Source organism: Delphinapterus leucas, chromosome 17, assembly GCF_059928025.1.
Source record: "Delphinapterus leucas isolate spDelLeu-1000000601 "Yukka" chromosome 17, BTC_Dleu_Yukka2, whole genome shotgun sequence".
NCBI lineage: Eukaryota > Metazoa > Chordata > Mammalia > Artiodactyla > Monodontidae > Delphinapterus > Delphinapterus leucas.
In genome coordinates this window covers 19,486,733-19,507,097 of record NC_143145.1, presented here as the reverse complement: position 1 = coordinate 19,507,097, position 20,365 = coordinate 19,486,733, and the positions used below count along the sequence as shown (strand labels likewise).

Below are 20,365 nucleotides of genomic sequence, written 5' to 3'. Positions count from 1 at the left end.
GATTGATATAATGATATTTTGTTTACATAGGAGAATGTTCTTACCTTTTAGAGACACTTGCTGAAGTCTTTGAGAAATATTGGTTATAATTTACTTTAAAAAAATCAGTAAAAATAAAGAGATGAAGCAATGACAACTTGTTAATTGTTAAAGATACCTCAGTATCTTTAATGGGTGTATATTTACTTAGCTATCTTTGCGTGAAAATCTTCATAGTAATGAGTAAAAGAAATGCCTAGTCAAATAGAAAAGTAAGTAATGATTTTAAAATAAGGATTGAGATAGGTTCAAAAGAGATGACCTTTCATCGTAATCGTGATCATCATCATTTTTGTACCTCCATTCTGTTCTCATTAAAACAAGAATAGATGAGCTTACCAAGCACCAGACACTGTGCTGAACACCTCTCATGCGTTGTCTCCTTTAGTCCCTGACAATCCCTTGACGTAAGGAATTTTTCCTACATTTTACGGATGAAACTGAGACTCAGAGAAATGAAATGACTTTCTCCAGAGCTCTTTTCTCCAGTGCAGTGCACTCCTTTTTCCTTAGGGTGAGCCTTGTGAATGTGACTGAGTTGAAGGGATCCAGGACATATGGGGAGGTAGGTAGAGGCACAGAGGGACTGGTAAGCTGGGTGAATAGAGGAAAGGCAAACAATAGCAGGTCCCAGTAAGGCCTTAAAAGTTTTCTTTTTCTTTTTTAAAACAAATTTGTATTGGAGTAGAGTTGATTTACAATGTTGTGTTACTTTCAGGTGTACAGCAAAGTGAATCAGTTATACATATATATCCTCTCTTTTTTAAGATTCTTTTCCCATATAGGCCATTACAGAGTATTGAGTAGAGTTCCCTGTGCTCTACAGTAGGTCCTTATTAGTTATCTATTTTATATACAGTAGTGTGTACCTGTCAATCCCATCTCCCAATTTATCCCTCCCCCTCTTCTCCCCCGGTAACCATAAGTTTGTTTTCTACATCTGTGACTCTATTTCTGTTTTGTAAATAAGTTCATTTGTACCATTTTCTTTTAGATTTCACATATAAGCGATATCATAAGATATTTGTCTTTGTCTGACTTACTTCACTCAGTGTAACAATTTCTAGGTCCATCCATCTTGCTGCAAATAGCATTATTTTGTTCTTTTTTATGTTTCTGGGGAATAATGAGGTCGTGATTGCGGAAGGAAAAGTACTGGGATGTGGTCCACTTTATGACCTTACTAGTGTATCTCATATATATGAGAGGTCCAGACGATAATTGATACAACTATGAAAATTTCCAAAAATGAAGATGCAATCAGCATACGTGGAAAAAGGGCATAAGTAGGGTTGGGGAGGATATATTTTAGGTAGGAATCTGGCCTCATTGATAAAGCACACCATAACACCTGTATCACTCAATTCCAAGGCTGACCAGGAGAAGGATTGTTAACAACTTGCCCTCAGTCCATAAGATTATTCTGGCAGTGGGAAAAGTACAGCTTCCAGTGAATTTTTTTTAGCATTTCCAAAACCAATTCACTAAGTTTTAATAATTACTTCCTTTGAGCAGGGATAATGACCTAGGTTCGGCTATTTCATTTCAAACTAGAATTTCATTTTAAAAGAGTTTTTGCTTTTTGGGGAAAAAAATTGTACCTAAGAAAAATTGGTCAGCTGTGTGCTCTGCTGGAATTCTGCTGGAGAGATTATCACAACAAGCTGGTGGCCTGGCAGGGGCTGAAACAAATAATTTTGTAAAACTGAAACTAGTTCATCACAGTTTATAGTTTTTCATTGCATTTTAAAATGTAAGTGGCTATTTTTAAAGGAAGGAAAGTAAGTCTAAATTGCCCTACTAATCCAATGAAATATCGCCAAGAGGGTAAAAGCAAACAACTGTGCTCCATGTGGGAGATCCTTTCCAAAGCCTGCTTTTACGCCTCTCTTCTGTTCTCATTGAAACAAGTCCCAAAGAGCAAATGAAGCTGGGACCCAAGCTGAAGGCAAGGGTACACGTTGTTTACTTCATCGCTGCCAGCAGCCCTCTCACCACCAGGCTGGGATTCAGGCACACAGGTCAGAAGAAGAAGAATCCTGCTTTCACCCTCCCAGGTCTCCATCAGGAACCACCGGGGAGCAGCAGATGACTAAGTCACTCACCTGGCTGCCTCCAGTTAGATACTTGCTTGAAAATGAATGGGAAAGCTCCTAAGAAGGGGAAGAGAAGAAATAATAATGGCACCAACAATTCGCATTAGTGTGGTTTTATGATTCACCGAACCACGTACATGCCTGTGTTTGATTTTGCCTTTTGGTGAGCAGAACACGCATCTTTGGTCCCGTTGTGCAGAATAGCAATCCCCAAACCCAGAAATGTTAAAACAGAAATTTGTTCCCAATCATACACCTTGTTCAGAACAAAAGCTTTGAAGGCATTTTCCCTGGTTTGAATTCTGGCTTTATTACTTACGAGCTGTGTGACCTTGGGAAGCTATTGAACCTCTCTTTGACCTCATTTTCTCATCTGTAAAGTGGAGCTAAGGGGCTTCCCTGGTGGCGCAGTGGTTGAGGGTCCGCCTGCCGATGCAGGGGACACGGGTTCCCCACATGCCGGGGAGCGGCTGGGCCCGTGAGCCATGGCCGCTGAGCCTGCGCGTCCGGAGCCTGTGCTCCGCAACGGGAGAGGTCACTGCAGTGAGAGGCCCGCGTACCGCAAAAAAAACAAAAACAAAAACAAAAAAACTCTCTGAAAAAAGTATTATTTTGTCCATTCTACAAACGGGTGAAACAAGGCCCAAGGTCAAGGACCTCCCAAGGTCCCTCAGCTCATGAGTGGCAAAGCCAGGTCTGACTTATACTAAATTACCGCAAGGATACATTCCCTATGAATTAAGTCACTGAGACCTTGAGCTGGTTTCATCCTCCCCACTATCCATCTTATTTAAAAAGGAACAAGACTCACTTTCTGTATCTCCACTTTTCTCCCTGAAGAATGTGGCACAGTGCCAAGTTCTGTAAAATCCACAGTCTGCTGACAGTCACAGAATCCTAGACTAGAAGGGACAATTACCTGCTAGTAGGGATCTGGAGAGGCAGAGACACACATATTGTTGAATCCTAGTTGTATCACTCACAAGCTCTATGACGACAGGGTAACAACTTAACCTCGGTGGGTCTCAGTTTTTCCATTCAGAAAATGGAGCAGTAATTGTTTCCACCTCCTAGAATTGCTGTGATGATCACATTAGCACAGTGCTGGCACCCAGGATAACTGCTCGATAAACATGTACTGATAACTTTAGCTAGAGAAACACCATCTAGTTCATCCACTTCACCCCACTGGTTTGATCCCACAAATCATCTGTGCATCTTTTTTGAAATCCTTCCCCAGAAGGAGATACTAGAGCTTCGTGTGTGAAGGGTTCCAATGCCTGACCAATCTCACAACCTGGAAATCTAACTGCTCCATTTAAAATATTAACATTCTAAAAAAAATTAAAAATTAACATTCATTCTCCAAAAAAAGTAGAGAATGACTTGTTATGCTTTTTCTGGATAAATGAATGAACATCTCAACATTCTCTCTCCCAAGCTAATCTAATCTAACCCCAGGAATTTCATTTTTGTCTTATGAAGTCTGTTATCTACCACTTTCCACTGGTGATGACGAGGATGGCTTCCTGTCCTGAGATTGCTGTGGTGATAAGGCAGGTAGCTCATCTTAATAATATTGTGTGTTGTGCTCTTTATTTTCAAAGCACATTCACATGCTTATCTTTTTTTTTTTTTTTTTTTTGCGGTACGTGGGCCTCTCACTGCTGTGGCCTCTCCCGTTGCGGACCACAGGCTCCAGACGCGCAGGCTCAGTGGCCATGGCTCACGGGCCCAGCCGCTCCGCGGCATGTGGGATCTTCCCGGACCGGGGCGTGAACCCGTGTCCGCTGCATCGGCAGGTGGACTCTCAACCACTGCGCCACCAGGGAAGCCCCACATGCTTATCTTGTTGATTGTAATACAACTGGGAGAGTTAGGGAGGGTGGGGGTTATCTCTACATTAAGGATGAGGAAACTGAAGTATAAAGGAAAGAACAACGATAGCCACCATGGCTAAGCACTTATATTTCAGGTCTTTTTTTGTTAATTTTTATTTTATATTGGAATATAGTTGATTAACAATATTGTGTAAGTTTCAGGTGTACAGCAACGTTCCAGGTCTTTCACACATAATATCTCATTTAAACTTCTCAAGAGCCTTCTTTAGTAGGTGTTATTAGCTCAGTTTAGAGGAAAGGAAAATGAGGCTCATAAAGGGAGGTGACATAGCCAATTTTCTGCAGATACTGAACGGTAGAGCTGAGAAACTCCAGATCTACCTCACTCCAAACCCAATAAGCTCAGTCACTGACTTTTGAAAATTTGCTTAACCCATCAGTGACTAAAATGGCATTAAGATCCAGGATTCCTGATTCACAGTTTGGGACACCTTTCATCAAACCACTAATTCAGTTCTTCCTGACTGGGTATGTTGCTAGAGCTAGACCCACCTATGACTAGAATAGCCACTGCTCACACAGAACTGCTTTACAGCTGTTCCCCATTCCTAGCTAGTCTTCTGCTCTTATCTTCCAGGTCCATGCCTATGATTTGGGGGTTCTCAAGCATGCAGTCAGAGGGTTATAAATTTATATACATGGTTACATATCTGTCTATCTGTTATATGTATAAAATGTATATATATTTACATAATATGTAAATATATATTTGTATTATATATTTATACATATTGTGCATAGATATTCATGTATATGGATATATATATATATACATGCACAGGCTTCCAGAATTTGCCAGATTCTCCAGCAAGAATAAAGATTTGCCAGGCCAAACAAACTTCTCAGGGATTTGCCAATAAGTGTAATTCTTTAAATACAGATTTGGATGTGTGTTGGTTCGCAATTTTGGGAATTTCCTCGGTGAAATCTGAAACTGGCCCCATACACAGAGGGCAAGGGGAGGTGAAGAAAGAGGCAGGCCACTCCAGATTGGTAGGTGAGAGGTTTAATAAGCAAGGGGAGTTACAAGGCTCGTCTTGAGTGGCCTTAAGACTAGTCGATCTCTGCACTCACCCACCAGAATCTTAAAGGTTTATATAGATGCCTTAACTGGGTTCAGGCATGTATTCAGTCCAGGTGATCTCAAGGCTGCATCCTTGAACTGGCTTGGGCTATGGGAACTGGGTGGAACATACATTCCAAGGACAGGGGAGAGGGTAAGGAGCCTCTGATTGCCAGAGTCTAGCTTGCTGGTCAATCAATAGTCACATCCTCTTGATTACCTCTTCCAACAACATGGGAGAAGTGAAAGAAAAATGTTAATGGGAGTTTCTTCTCTTTCCCTGAGTGTCCCCTTCACATGGGCCTATAGACATAATCAAATCGAAGTTGTAAGGCCAGCACTGAGCTGAGGGATGGATTCTAACCATGTTCAGCTTTTCCTGGGGAGTCTGTGCTTATGTTACTATTTGAGCTGCTCCACTCATTCATTTTCCATTTCTAAAGGAGATGAGGGTGAAAAAGGAGATCCAGGAGAGGAGGGAAAGCATGGCAAAGTGGGACGCATGGGGCCGAAAGGTAGGTAACATGATATGACTTTGACACTTTGCTCTCTCTCTGCTGGACTTGCCTTGGAAGTTAGCAGCTTTCATAACACCCTCCTCTCCAGAGATTCATGAGATGTGTTTCCTAGATGAATTTACTTGCCACCAGAGAGTTCCTATGAGATTGCCTGTTGACAAGACTCGGACACATTTCTCAAGCTTCATCCTTAGGGCTGGTGGGAGAGGAACACCCTGGGAGCCCTGGGGAATTGCAGTCCCTGGGAATATCTAAGGAACTCTGAGTTTTAGAAACACAGCCATGTTCACCGCTGTGTCTCCCCTCAGATGCCGTGCTAAGCATCTCTGGCTGGCTGGCTTAGAGTGTGAGGGGGAAGAAAAGCAAGAGCAGAAACAGCTGTCTGATCCATTGATTTACTCACTTTTCTCCAAGAGCTCTTGGCAAATGGTGGGGTATATATGGGAAGAACAGGAGAAAATAAAATGAGAATATAACACACAGGCTATTAGGGAATGGTTTTACTCACAAGCCAAGACTCAGCCTCACCAGAATACAGCTTCTGGATTGTGACGTGTCAGCGCGTGTCTTCCAAGCACTAGAACTATTCCTTGCCATCTGCTACAAGGTAGTGGCCCTAGACCACTGATTTTAAAATCTTCAGTAAGTTAAAGAGAGAAAAAGACTCATAGGATTTTGAGACTTCAATTTGAGAAATGCTGATTTAAACTCTTCTTATTGTATAAATATGTACAATCAACTGCAAAATTATTCTCACAACTAGATAGCTTTACAACTGGTAAATATTTTTTAGATAATCATGGATTAAAAATGCAAATTAGTAACAATTTTGTAGGCACTCAGGAACCCCTGATTATATTTTTTTGGAGGAAAACTTGGTGGGACAATCTCTGATGTCTCTTTAATGACTAGGTTTTATGATTGTATGTTCCCTCCCCTTTGAAAAAAAATGGCTAAGCTAGTCCAATTTGTTTTAAAGTAGCAAGGAAATAGAATCCCAGAGTGAAGCCAAAATGGATCTCAGGAGGAACAGAATTAGAAAAAACTGCAAGAATTTTTTCACTCAGCTCCTTACCTGACCTTTAGGTTAAACATCCTCTGTTGTAGTTCTTTAGAAATTTTGCATTTTAATATCATCAGGCCCAGGACTGTCACACTCACCCACATTTTAATTTTAATACGTACATTATAATGCTATTAAAATAGTTAATATAGCACTGGATGTTTATTATATACCACAGATAGAAGAATGCACTTTTCAGTATTTCCTTCAAGTGAATATCATATACTAGGCACATCATTAAAGGGGAGATAAAACCTTAGGATATAAAGATGACTTGCTTTACTTTTCAGGAATTAAAGGAGAACTGGGTGATGTAGGAGACCAAGGCAATATTGGCAAGACTGGGCCCATTGGCAAGAAGGGTAAGCTATATTTTACTATTCTCCAGTAGCAATTTAAAGCCAATTGAACCTACCCTCGATATATGTCGAAATGTTCTGTACCATGAAAAATGAGCCCTTTCCTTTCTTTTAAAACACGAGTTTTCTCTTTCCTCCTATCTTGGCAGTTTCTTCCCTACATAAGCAACGTGTCTTTGAAAAAAGGCCTTGAGCAAAATTCAGCTGAAATTCAGGGACAGATTCAAACATAAAGTTCAGTTAGTCTCTACCCAGAACTCTCTCCTGGGATCTACTGGTTATAATCCTTTATGCAATTAAAATGGGTGTCATGACCATGAGGCGCACTCAGGTGCAGAAAACAATTATGCATAAAACTCAGTGTAGCTGAGGACAGTATAATATTCCTTTTTAATCTGAGTGGAATGATAATAAGTCTGTGTCTGAGATCTACTAACAGGATAGGAATTTGAGGTGCGTGTATATACATCCTTTTGTTTTCAGTCATATCCTGATCCTGCATGTTCCTGCTTCCATATTATAAAACACAGGTAGCCTCCCCTTTATTATCTAAGCACCCTATCCCATCATCTTCTCCAAAAGCACCACAACGGTAGCAGGTTGTTTTTTTTAATAGATCTTTACTGGAGTATAACTGCTTCACAGTACTGTGTTAGTTTCTGTTGTACAACAAAGTGAATCAGCCATATGCATACGTATGTCCCCATATCCCCTCCCTTTTGAGCCTCCCTCCCACCCTCCCTTATTGCTTCTGATATTCAGCAATTCATACAGACATCGTTCTGTTGGTTTGAAGTTACAAAGCGATCCCCTTTAACCCGGATACACAATTTATTTGAGCATAGGAGAACGGGCTCATGATTTGCATAACAGGGACATTTTAAGCAGATACTTGCTACGCTGGAGCTCACCACAGTAGTAGTGGGAGGTGGCTACGAAATTATGACCTAAGTACAGTATTTACTCCAGTTAATTTTATGCAGTTATGATTTAATACTACATCTTTACATTTGCTTACATTTCTTGCAACTGGGAATGGCACCATGTATGGTCTGTAGTCGTGTCTGTAAGTTTTGATGAATTTTAACTTTTTATATTCAGTTTGTGTATATTTTATGGTATACATGATAAAATAGACTAGTATCTACATCTATTTTATACATTCATGACATACCTAAATTTTTCTTAATTTTTTTTCAGTATTTCTAGGCTACGTGGTTTATCTGTGAGTTTTTTCAAATTGTTGAAAATCTCCCAAAACTTCCCCAATATATTTATTTTAAAACTTTGCACATAAGTGAACCCGCACATTTCAAACCCGTGTTGTTCAAGGGTCAACTGTATAATGCTGAATAACCACAGGACTACTATAGGAACCATGTCAGAGAGTAAAGCCAGATTGGTATGAAAAAGAACTGACCGGGCTTCCCTGGTGGCGCAGTGGCTGAGAGTCCGCCTGCCGATGCAGGGGACACGGGTTCGCGCCCTGGTCCGGGAAGAACCCACATGCAGCAGAGCGGCTGGGCCCGTGAGCCATGGCCGCTGAGCCTGCGCGTCCGGAGCCTGTGCTCCGCAACGGGAGAGGCCACAACAGTGAGAGGCCCGCGTACCGCAAAAAAAAAAAAAAAAATACTGGAAAGTAGTCACAGTGCTTACATCTTCTCAGAAAAAAAAAAAAAAGTCCATGCATCAATTCAAGTATCTATTTCCCACATTAAGATCCAGTTAAAGGCTACTGCTTCAATGAATCTTTCCCTACTCTGATCCACAGCCGTCTTTACCTTCTCTGAAAACCTACCAGGCAATTCCTTTATTTCATTCTGTTTGTAGACAATGGTGCTAATGTCTCATCTCCTTGGTCTCTTATGTGCACTTTGTTTTCCTTAAAAACCTATTTTTTTGGCCGTGCTGCGCGGCTTGCAGGATCTTCGTTCCCTGACAAGGGATTGAACCCGTACCCTCGGCAGTGAAAGAGTCCCAGCCACTGGACGGCCAGGGAAGTCCCCCAAAACCTATCATTTTCTAAAGCAAATACTCTATGTATGCTTTTTTTTTTAATATTCATTATTGGGCTTAGACCAGAACTAGGGTCATAGCAGAACTAGAATCAATTTTCAACCTATGTTGAATTGAAAGGATTCACATATAAAGAAAATAAACGATTTTTAATTAAAATATTAAGCCATATTCATATGAACTTTCAAGTCCATATTGCTTTTGGTGATGATGGGACTGATATTCCTTTCCACTTTTTATAACATGTTTTGAAGACTTGGCTTCCCTTCATTAAGTCATTGGTTAAGTTATTTGAAAAGCACCATGAATTGGGGAGTCAGAAGTGGTTGGGTTTCAATACCAGCACTGCTATTGAATTGCTGGATGTCCTTGAGCTATTTACTTTGCCTCTCTGATCTTCAATATCTTCAGTTGTAGAATAAATATAATGATAGTACCTAGCTCATTGGATTTAGTATGATAATACCTATAAAGTATCTAACTTGACAAATGATTGGCACTCAGCAAGTATATATTCCTTTTCTTCCATTAACATACTCTCAAAATCTAGTCTTATCTTTTCCAATTTACATATAAGGGAAATGAGGAGTTTGCAGGACACAGCTTAGGTGTGTCCAGATCAATCTTCCTCATGAGGGTGCTCGGCATATTTTTATGCTTCTTTCCCAGCTGTACCTCTGCTGTACATTGTTTCCTATGTTGCTCCCACCTTCACCTGCTGAAGCTCCAATGCCATCTCCTCAGGAGAGCCTTCCTTCATTCTTCCAGCTGGGGCACTACCTCTTCCAACTGCCTTCTGCATTGGACAGGGTATGTTATCTCTGTTCATGGTCTTTCTTATAATATTTATCACATTCCATTGTCATAGATTTCACCATTGTTTCATTTCATCCAAGTACAAGTTCTGAGGCATTCCCCAGCATACTTAAACTACATTTGGGGTTTCAAGGACTCCCCTCCTTTTGTCTGGGGAGCTCTGGCATCACTGTAAAGAAAAGTGTCCACGTAGGTCAATTTGGAAAGGCTCAGCAAATCCTGGGGGCCCTGGCAGGCATGCCTTTCTGCATGGTCAGTGGCCAATATGTACGGGACTCAATGAAAAGCAGTCAGCAGACAGTGATGAAAGAATAGCTAGTGGGCAGGCAACATGGGGAACCCTTTGGGTTTTAGAGTGGCTCCCAGGTTTTCCCTTTTGCTGGGAAAGGAAGGGGTTAGGCAGAACCTCAATGCTGACCCCATTGCCCCTTACATTGCCCCCTCGGTCATATACCCAATTCCTGGCCACATCATTATCCTACAAGAGTAAGCCTCATACTCTTCTCTAGCCTGGATGACCTTCATCCTGTATTCATCCCCCTCAATTCTTTCTTATGCTTTTTCCAGATCACCGTTGAAGCATAAACTCTGTTTTACTTCTATCAGGGTCTTCTCTTTGGAGAAGAGTACTTCAGGGCCCAAAGCTTCAGGCAAACATTTCCTCTTATAAATCAAAAGTTTTGCTTTCAATTATTGTGCCTGATGTGGGCTTCAGGAGCTTATTTTGAAGTTGAAAAAATTCAACATTTTTTTCCTCTCTGCTTTAATAATTCTGACTCTCTGAAAACTGTTTTGTGGATGTCTCTGACTGAATAAGAAAAGGGTCAAATACAAAAAAGAGCAGAGAGGAAAATTATCAAGGTTGATATGTCAGTATAATATTTTTGACACAACTTTAAATTATGGATATTTGCATATATCACATCTCTTCCAAAAAGCATAAACTCTTTCAAGCCAGATGTTTAATCTTGTCTCTCTTTATACCCTTTCAAAGTACCAAGCAAGTCTTTTGTCTTGCATAGAGTAAGTAAATAGTAAGTATTTGTTGAATTAAATTGAAAAAGCACGATACATGTTTTTGAAAATCCAAGGGCAGAGCCACATGGAAGAACTTGGGGGCATAATAAATACACAGACACTGTGTAGTGCTAATCAGTTGATCCAGATGTGTAAAACAATTGTACTTTTTAAATTAAAAACATGCAGAATATTGTCTTAGCTTTGCCCAGAAGGCCACATTATAAAAACATGTTAGTAAGATCAGTGACACAAACTTAAACGTTTATACATCCAACTGGAATTCTGCATTCCATCTAATTAAATTATGACTTGTTTGATTTGTTGTACCTGTACAGCCAACTCAAAATCAAATTATTTTTATAAAACCAAGGAATATTTGTTGGAGATATTGCAATGAATTTTAAAACCTCTTTCCTGTTATTTTAGGTGTATAAGATATTGTCTGCCTGAAATAATTCTATTTCATTAGATTTTATGCGTTCTGTTCTATTCATCAGTAACACTATTTTATTTAGTTGTTCTTTTCATGGCTACTGTTTTTCTTCAGGTGACAAAGGGGAAAAGGGTTTGCCTGGGATACCTGGAGGAAAAGGCAAAGCAGGTATAATATACTTAGTTTTTCTTCTTAATTTTTAACATCATTCCAAATCTATTCATCTTAAAAATGAATATAGTTTATAGAAAAACAATAGTCTTTTCAGTGGGATTAACCTCATTTTCCTTGGGCCAGAAGAAAGGGAAGAATGAAAATTTCCTCTCTATCTGCTGGTGACTTTCCAAGCCTCTGGGGAAGGGGAGGATGGTGCATTCCACCCCTCCCATTCTTACCATGAGGTAGCAAACCCAGCACATCAGGAAGCAGCCCTCATTCTCCGAGACCAGGAGGAAAATCCACGAGGGCCACAACAATTGGACCAGCACGTCTTACATTCCACCAACATCTCAGCCAAATACTGGCCAAGCAGTTTGCCAGCAGCAAACTGGCCTGATCCAGTGAGGCCCTGTGGTTACAGAACATGCCTCAGTGGCTGGGGAGTTTCTCCCTGATACTGAAAGAGAGGTCTATTTCCAGCGCTCGATGCAAGGAAAAAAGTAGCTTGTTCTTGGTGAGCTTCAATTATTTCTATCCGTAAAGGTGTAGTGCGGACTAATTCTAAGAGCTCTTTTAACTTCCTTATATTTAACTGTGAATGTGGATAAATAAAGCCACAGATATTTTTTTTTTCCTTTGGCTAATAGAATTCATTTTGCTTTTCAACAACCAAAGAAACAAAGCAAATGGAAATGTTGACATGAAGCAGCCATTAAATAGGAAAAGGGAATCATTTGAATTTTTTTTAACTTTTTATTTTATATTGGAGTATAGTTGATTAACAATGCGTTAGTTTCAGGTGTGCAGCAAAGTGATTCAGTTATACATATACACGTGTCTATTCTTTTTCACATTCTTTTCCCATTTAGTTGTTACATAATATTGAGCAGAGTTCCCTGTGCTATACAGCAGGCCCTTGTTGGTTATCTGGGAATCATTTGAATTTTACATCATTTTCCTTACAATTCTTTCTCTGCCACATTACCAGTAGGTAATTGAAAAGGTAAATGAGCAAAGGGGAATTAATGGCAGAAGTTAAAATCATAGTTAATCCACAGATGGATCAACTGACTCTTGAAATTGTAAGATAGATCTATTCACAAGATTTAAACTTAGTCCTTGAAACATTAAGCTATACTCCAAATGGATAATCAGAATTAACATTTATTTCATCGTGAAAGTTTTCTCCTGTCTTGGCAGAGTTGTGTGAGCCAGTGAACAATGCAGTAACAGAAGAGAAGACTGGCTAGAAATATGGTTTTTTAAAAGCTGTAAAGATTTTATTCTGAGACTGGTATGTTCTGTGTTCAACAGAATGCCAAATGGTCCACAATATGTGTACAGTGGTTAGTCATATTTACTGTTCTTTTAAAAAACCTGGTTTAGAACTGTGTTTTAACTAATTTAAAATATTTAAAAAGATATTTTCTGAATTCCTAAAGACAAGGTATATCAGAAACCCTGTATTAAATAAAAGACGAAAAGCATAGCCGTTCACAGAGAGACGTAGCCAGACTAGAAGAAGACAGTAAATATTGGGAAGAGAGCAATTGCTCTTTTCAACCAGTCTGCTTGTGCTTCAACATGAATTCACAGCTTTGTCATTTAAAAGGGACTGTCTGTGATTGCGGAAGATACCGAAAAGTTGTTGGACAACTGGATATCAGTGTGGCTCGCCTCAAGACATCGATGAGGTTTGTCAAGAATGGTGAGTCTCTTCTATTGCTTTGTACTATTTATCCGTGGATTTATCTCTTTCAACACTGCAATTCCAACATCCCTAGCAGGAAATAACTTTGGGCAAAGGCCTACTGAATAGTGTCAACAGTTTAAAGTCTCTCAAAATCCTAATTATCCACTCAGTCTAGGACGCTTTAGGTCCACTTCCTGTGGACATACATATGTGCGTTCCTATGGGTAGAAAAGGGCGCTTTAGTGAGAGAGGGGAATGAAGAAGAGGCAGAGTCTGGCTAGCTGGGCCTTAAGAAAAAAAGGGCCCAGCTTTCAAACAGACAGCCAGCATCTCAGAAGATAAAAGTAATAATAAAAACAACAGCTACTTTCTTGAGTACTTGGAATAATAATAATTTTTATGATTAGACCGAAGCTTAGAGAGATTATCTTACCCATAGATACAAGCTAATGAACAGTGGAGCATGGATCTGAACACAGGTTTCATGACTCCTCTACCCTCAGTGCAAATCAATAGGAACATTATGCATTTCTCTAAATTGTGCAATTTTCCATATCAGTCATTTTTGTTTTCCCTTGTATCTCCCTATTAAAGTTCTCAACAAAGCCCTTAAAGTGGGGCTTATGTGCCCTCTCCTGGGACAGTATGAATGAGGGAACTGTTTTAGTTACTGTTACGGTTGGTTTCACTTTGTTGTACTTTTATTTATTATAATCCAGCCATATTTATTGTACAATACTGGAGGCACACAGTTGCCATCTTGTGTCCATCCTCGTCTTGTAATACTAAAGGCATAGGAAATGTTTGATATGAACTAACCCTCAGTTATAACTCTGGTTATAACCTATACAGAAGATGCCGCATCTGACATGACTTGGACCTTAATGAATAAACCAGACCCCAGAGGTTCAACATAGTGCAATAGTCCTTAACATTAGAGTGCTCATAGATTTATTTGTAAATTTTAACTTATAGACCCTAAAAAGATGTATGTAGATGCCCCCATAGGCCAAAACGTACATAGCATATTATGAGCTCAGGATGATTCTGAGTCCCCAATTCTGTCCTGAGTCTTACTCAGAAGCTCAGTCTACTTCATGTACCTGGAGTGAAGTATAGACCATCTATCTCAATTGATGTATATGTTCACAATCTAGGAATCTGGCCCATAGGGACAAACTTCTGTATTATTTCCATATCAGTCCAATAAGCCTTTACCACCCACTAACGCTGTTCCAGGCACTGAGGCTACAGAGTGGCAAAGACATGGTCACTGGCCTCAAGATGCTCACAGTTCAGTAGAAGAGACACACAAACAATTAGACTAGAATGTGTCAAGTGCTGTGAAGTGAAAGGGACAATGGAAACATAGGGGAGAATGCACAGGAGTGCTCATGTCTGTCCAGGAGCATTGAAAAGGCTCTTATAGGAGAGAACACTTCCACTAAGATCTAAAGGATGGGTAGGAATTTGCCGGATAAAGCAGTAAGAAGACCTTCCAGGCATGAAAGGTACGGAAGTGGAAGAGAGAAGGTCATGCTCATGGAACTGTAAGTGTGGCAGAAGCATAAACTAGGAGGGGAAAAATTGTCTGAGATGAGCTGAGTGACAGTTCATACAACACATCTTTGTCAAAATAGCTCTCTGCTTCACATTGTGAGGGAAGTGAAGGAGAGAAAGACAAGGGAGGACCAATGACAGGAGTTTGTTCCCCATTTGACAGCTAGAAAGGTGGAGAAAATATTGAACCAGTGCCAACCTCATGATAGGGTCTTGGAAAAGAATTTTAAACGTTGAATAAATGAATTTAAATTAGCAATATTTTATACTTAGCGTTTCTCTTTTTGACATATATAATCACATTCTTCTTTTCCTTGCTGCAAAGTCATAGCAGGGATTAGGGAAACTGAAGAGAAATTCTACTACATCGTTCAGGAGGAGAAGAACTACAGGGAATCCCTGACCCACTGCCGGATCCGGGGTGGAATGCTAGCGATGCCAAAGGATGAAGCTGCCAACATGCTCCTGGCAGACTACGTCTCCAAGAGTGGCTTCTTCCGGGTGTTCATCGGGGTGAATGACCTTGAGAGAGAAGGCCAGTATGTGTTCACCGACAACACTCCACTGCAGAACTACAGCAACTGGAAGGAGGGTGAGCCCAGCGACCCCTACGGCCACGAGGACTGCGTGGAAATGCTGAGTTCAGGCAGGTGGAATGACACAGAGTGCCATCTTACCATGTACTTTGTCTGTGAGTTTGTCAAGAAGAAAAAGTAACTTCCCTCTTGCTGCACATTTGTCATTTCCCTGTGACTACCATGGCAGTTATTTTTATCCATCTTTTTCTGTCTAATTACACTAAATTCATTCTGACTCAAGGCAAGTGAGAAATGCTAGACTGAGGTTTGGAATCTCCATCGCCATGTTCGTCCATGGCGATTTTGAACATTTTCATACACGGTATGTTACTGAGCCATAAGCTCACCAGGTTACGGGTCCCAAGAGAGGGCTCGAATTACTAGTTGTGCAGGAGGTGGTTGTCTATGTCTCAAATGAAGTTCTCACTTGGCATTTGCTCTGCCACCTCTCCCTAGAGCCGTAAACCACTGTCTATCCAGCCCAGTGGATAATTGGATAGTTGGTTGGGGATGATTAGGCTCCAAGCCAGACATATGAGAGGCTCTTCTCTTAGGAATGTCAAGGTATTATCTGTCTTTGAACCCAAGATCCCCAATTCTTTGACCAGTCACCCACCATGGCCATAGCCACACATGCAAGGCCCTCTTCTTTGCATACACTCAGAAATACTTCAACTCTAAGCCTCTATATGAGGAACTTCTAGCCTAGTGCCCTGTTCCAGACCATATGGAATCACACAGATAACTTCTGTTCTTCTGGTTGACGGCCTTCACTAAAGTATACCAAGCCTTGGCCCCCTTTCTGTAGGCCCACAGGTAAATTCCAGGCCTCCAGATATTAACCCTGTGATCTGAGGAAAAGGGAGCTCTAGAAATTGAAAAGAAAAAAAAGAAAAAGTTAGCTCCCACACAATATTATTTATAATCCTCCTGCTAAATTGCCCCCTTTATTAATATGGCTCCATTTTTCCTCATCTTAAGTTTATCCATAGCAACTTTTCTCCCCTTGGGCATGGAGAATGAAGGAAAGGGTTTGTGAAGCCTTCAGAAAACTCTAGAAGCTTCAGGGTGCTACCAACACCAAGTCTCTAAGACTCTTGTCTGCCTCTAATATATCATGCATGGTGACATTTTGTGGGAGGCCCTTTATTCTCTGCAGCTGTATGTTGTAAAAATCTCACATCAGTGATGCCTTCAAGTACTTTCAAGTATATCACAAGAATGTGTCAAGTGTGGAGTTTGGAACATGCCTGAGACTCACATTTACTAAGCTGGTAAAATTCTACTTTGAACTGCAGATCAAACCTCAAAGCAGCTCTAAATTGAAATTTTAAAATAAAAGTTCAACAAAACCCTAGATTATCCCCTTATAAACTGACGCTCCAGCTATAGTTTGTGACATATAATTAGACATTTAAAATGCTGGCAGAACAGTTAATGAGGGGCTTCCCTGGTGGCGCAGTGGTTGAGAATCTGCCTGCTAATGCAGGGGACACGGGTTCGAGCCCTGGTCTGGGAAGATCCCACATGCCGCGGAGTGGCTGGGCCCGTGAGCCATGGCCGCTGAGCCTGCGCGTCCGGAGCCTGTGCTCCGCAACGGGAGAGGCCACAACAGTCAGAGGCCCACGTACCGCAAAAAAAAATAAAATAAAATAAATTACAAAGCAGGACACCATATCAAATCCAGTATCCTGGGGTAGAATGCCAGCCAAGAGCTTGAGGAACAAGAATCTAGAAGCACTTAGAGGAAAAGAAGGGGATTAGAAAAGAGGAGAGAGGGAACAGACAGTAAACATTGCCTATGGGCAGCTCACACTGGGATCCATATTCTGATTTGTTCTAAGCCCCCCAAGTATGAATATTAATTGTGTGTACCATCCATGCTATTCTAATTTCTATTATGATTATTATAATAATAACATTTCTCTCAATGACTCATCGTTGCTGCCAGTGCTTCCAAGAGAAGATGACAGAGTTTCAAAGATAGGATTCATCCTGAGACCTTGCCTGGGAGAAATTTTGAAGGCACCACACACTTAATTAGATTTGCTATAAAACTTACTTTGTGCTTTACAAAATAAATGTCTTCACATAACATTTTCCATGTGATCCTGATAAACTCTGTGAAGTACGAAGGGCAGACGTTTTTATTGCCATCTTTCCAATGAGAATACTGAGGTCCAAGGAAGCTAAGCAGTTTACCAAAATCAACTCATTTGAAAGAAAAGCAGGATTTCACTCTGCTGATTGAAACTGTCAATCCAGTGTCCTCTCCAGCCTATGTTTTTTGCTCTTATATTGAATGGAATTTCATCCACGATTTTCTTGTGATAACAGGGGCTCAAATAATCTCTCTTGATTACTTTCCAAAGTTAAAGATTAGGGTTAATTAATAGAAATGCTGGGGATTCAGAAACTTGCCTTACAAATATGGTACTCACTGGTTTCTTTTAAAATTCAGGAATGTCTACACATGTCATTAATGTTGAGGAGGTGATTTAGTACAGTGTCACTACAGTTTTGCAAATAACTACAGATTTAGGGAAAGCAAGGCAGATATATTAAAATTAAGATTTGCCAAAACTAAAAATGAGCAAGTAATTATTTGCCCCATAAGAGAATAAAGTAGATAATTCCCTTAAATAATTAGCATTTAAAATCAATTTCATTCTCAAAAGTTAAATGTATATTCAACTTTTCAGGAACATATCTGGGCACTTCCCAAGGATGACATAAAGGTTCCAGGGGAAGAAAATTAAAAATGTATTCACAATTGCACAGTGCTGCCTTTTCAAAGCAACACACTCTATAGCCAGACAAGAAGAAATATCTTATGTCCAGAGTCATTGTGTAGAAGGGTATATACATCCTGTGTTGAGAGAAATATAACAAACATTGATTACACTTTGGACAACTCACCCATAAAAACTACTGACATTAAAGAAGATGTATTTTTTCCTGCTTAGATGTATGAGCTTCTTTGATTGTTATTGACCAATTAATTTCCAGCTCTCTGGATTGCATACCTGGAGACCATAAGACGTCTCTGGAATAGGAAAGGTTAACTAACTAGCAGCACGCACTGCGTTTCCACAGATGTGGTATACATACATGCATTGTTTTTCAATATAGGACTTTCTTCTACTGCACTCCTAACAGGTGGTCACACAGTCCATATTTGAAGGTTTTGGGTAATTTTCTAACCCCATTAGAAAGTTTTTCCTTACAGTGAAATAAAATATGCTGTCTCTAATTTCCATCTACGACCTTGTTCTCCCTTCTGCTGTTCATAACTCTGAGAGGTCTGACCCTGAGACCAGCTGGATCAGCCTCTAAATGAAAGTACAAGTCAGGGCAGGGAGAACTGTGCTCACTGTGGCACTGGTTACTAAGGTGGATACCCAGTGTTTTTTTGTTTTGTTTTGGGTTCTCAGGGCTCCCACTGTTGTGGTCTCTCCCGTTGCGGAGCACAGGCTCTGGACGCGCAGGCTCAGCAGCCATGGCTCACGGGCCCAGCCGCTCCGCGGCATGTGGGATCTTACTGGACCGGGGCACGAAACCGGGTCCCCTGCATTGGCAGGCGGACTCTCAACCACTGCGCCACCAGGGAAGCCCGATACCCAGTTTTGTACATTTCTCTAACCCTATATGGTATGCCCCACTCCCAGTGAATTCAAATTTTGTTGGTGAGGCATTAGAGGCACAGATACAGAGTAGAACTGGGATTGAAAGTCATATGGGGCATCTCAATTATAAATAATCTATTTATTAGGAGAGGGTATTCAGTGGAGAGGGTTCAACCCTAAGGGAGGAGGCTGTTAAGAGGTTGATGGTTTGGTAAGACCTGACTGAGAGGGTTCAGGGCAGGTGTCCAGTGCCAGTGAGATGAAGTCCAAGGCAGAGACCAGGTTCATGAAACTGACATGGCGAACAATTGGCTTAGGTGCCTAGTAGAGCTCACTAACTCATTAATTCATCAAATGTACTTATGGAGCATTTACCATGTGATGAGGGCTGGAGACACGATGGAAAAGAAGACAGATCAGACTTCTAGCCTCATGAATAGAACTCTCCTTTGGCTCATTGAACATCGAGGTTACCACACTGAAGCCCAAGAGTTAATCCACTGTCATGGATGGAATATATAAACCTATTCTATTTTTACTCCTACTTCCTCTTCAACATAACGCCTCTTCAAAATTATACTGAAATAGGTTGGACAAAGAGAATTTTTTTTTTTGTAAAAGTACAACGTTACCATTTCTTGAAGAGCAACATTGACACATCTCTTCAAATACATTTATAAATTCCTGTAGGCTGGCTAATTTTGATGTGAACAAGAAGTTCTCATGTCGTTGTGTATGCTCACCCACACCACTACCTCACAAGACAGAATATATCCTTGTGATTGTGCATGGATGAGCGTTAACACTTGGTAAATATTCCTCCACATTATTTTTTTCTGGTGACCTACAGCTGACATTCAGTGAAACCCCGATTTCCCACAGACTGTCACTTTCATACTAAAATAAAGACAGGTAGGGGGAAGGGAATCAGAATTTTACAATTTATTAAAATGTGAGCACAGCAGCCTTAAATTAATCACCATGTTGGAATCTGTAGCTGGGAAATAATGCAGATTCATGTGTGTCCACACAATTTTAAAGGTATGTAATGCTTTGGCCTATGTGTTTTTCACTTTAGAACCCTTAAACAGATGAATTTATCAAGAGGTAAGTCTTATCCTTTGGACAAACTGGGTTAGTGGGCTTCTGGGGGAGGTGATAAAGATGAGGATTGTCTACAACCCACCCCTTGATATATTGATAGAACGTCAGTCGGGAAGAATACTCATAAGCTCCACCATGATATGTGAAAAAACAAGGCAGGCACAGAAATTTCCTAAGTCTTGAGAAAATGAGGTAAGTGGAGACATAATTGCAAACACATTCAATTTACATCCAATAAAGTCTAGGTGAATACTTTTACTAAGTGTAGTGCACATAATAGACAACTGCGGAAAACTCTTTCCTAGGAGATCACAATTTCAT

General features: G+C 40.5%; 1 protein-coding gene across 1 annotated transcript in view; it reads left to right on the top strand.

The window, feature by feature from the left end:
* COLEC10 (collectin subfamily member 10) overlaps positions 1-18,969 on the top strand; it is a 49,944-nt gene extending 30,975 nt beyond the window's left edge. Inside the window, exons 2-6 of the mRNA XM_022555621.2 lie at positions 5,543-5,614; positions 6,971-7,042; positions 11,439-11,492; positions 13,096-13,191; positions 15,062-18,969. Of these exons, the coding sequence (XP_022411329.1) occupies positions 5,543-5,614; positions 6,971-7,042; positions 11,439-11,492; positions 13,096-13,191; positions 15,062-15,453 (686 nt within the window). The 3' untranslated portion in view covers positions 15,454-18,969. The remainder of the gene's footprint in view (positions 1-5,542; positions 5,615-6,970; positions 7,043-11,438; positions 11,493-13,095; positions 13,192-15,061) is intronic.
* Positions 18,970-20,365: the final 1,396 nt, after the last annotated feature.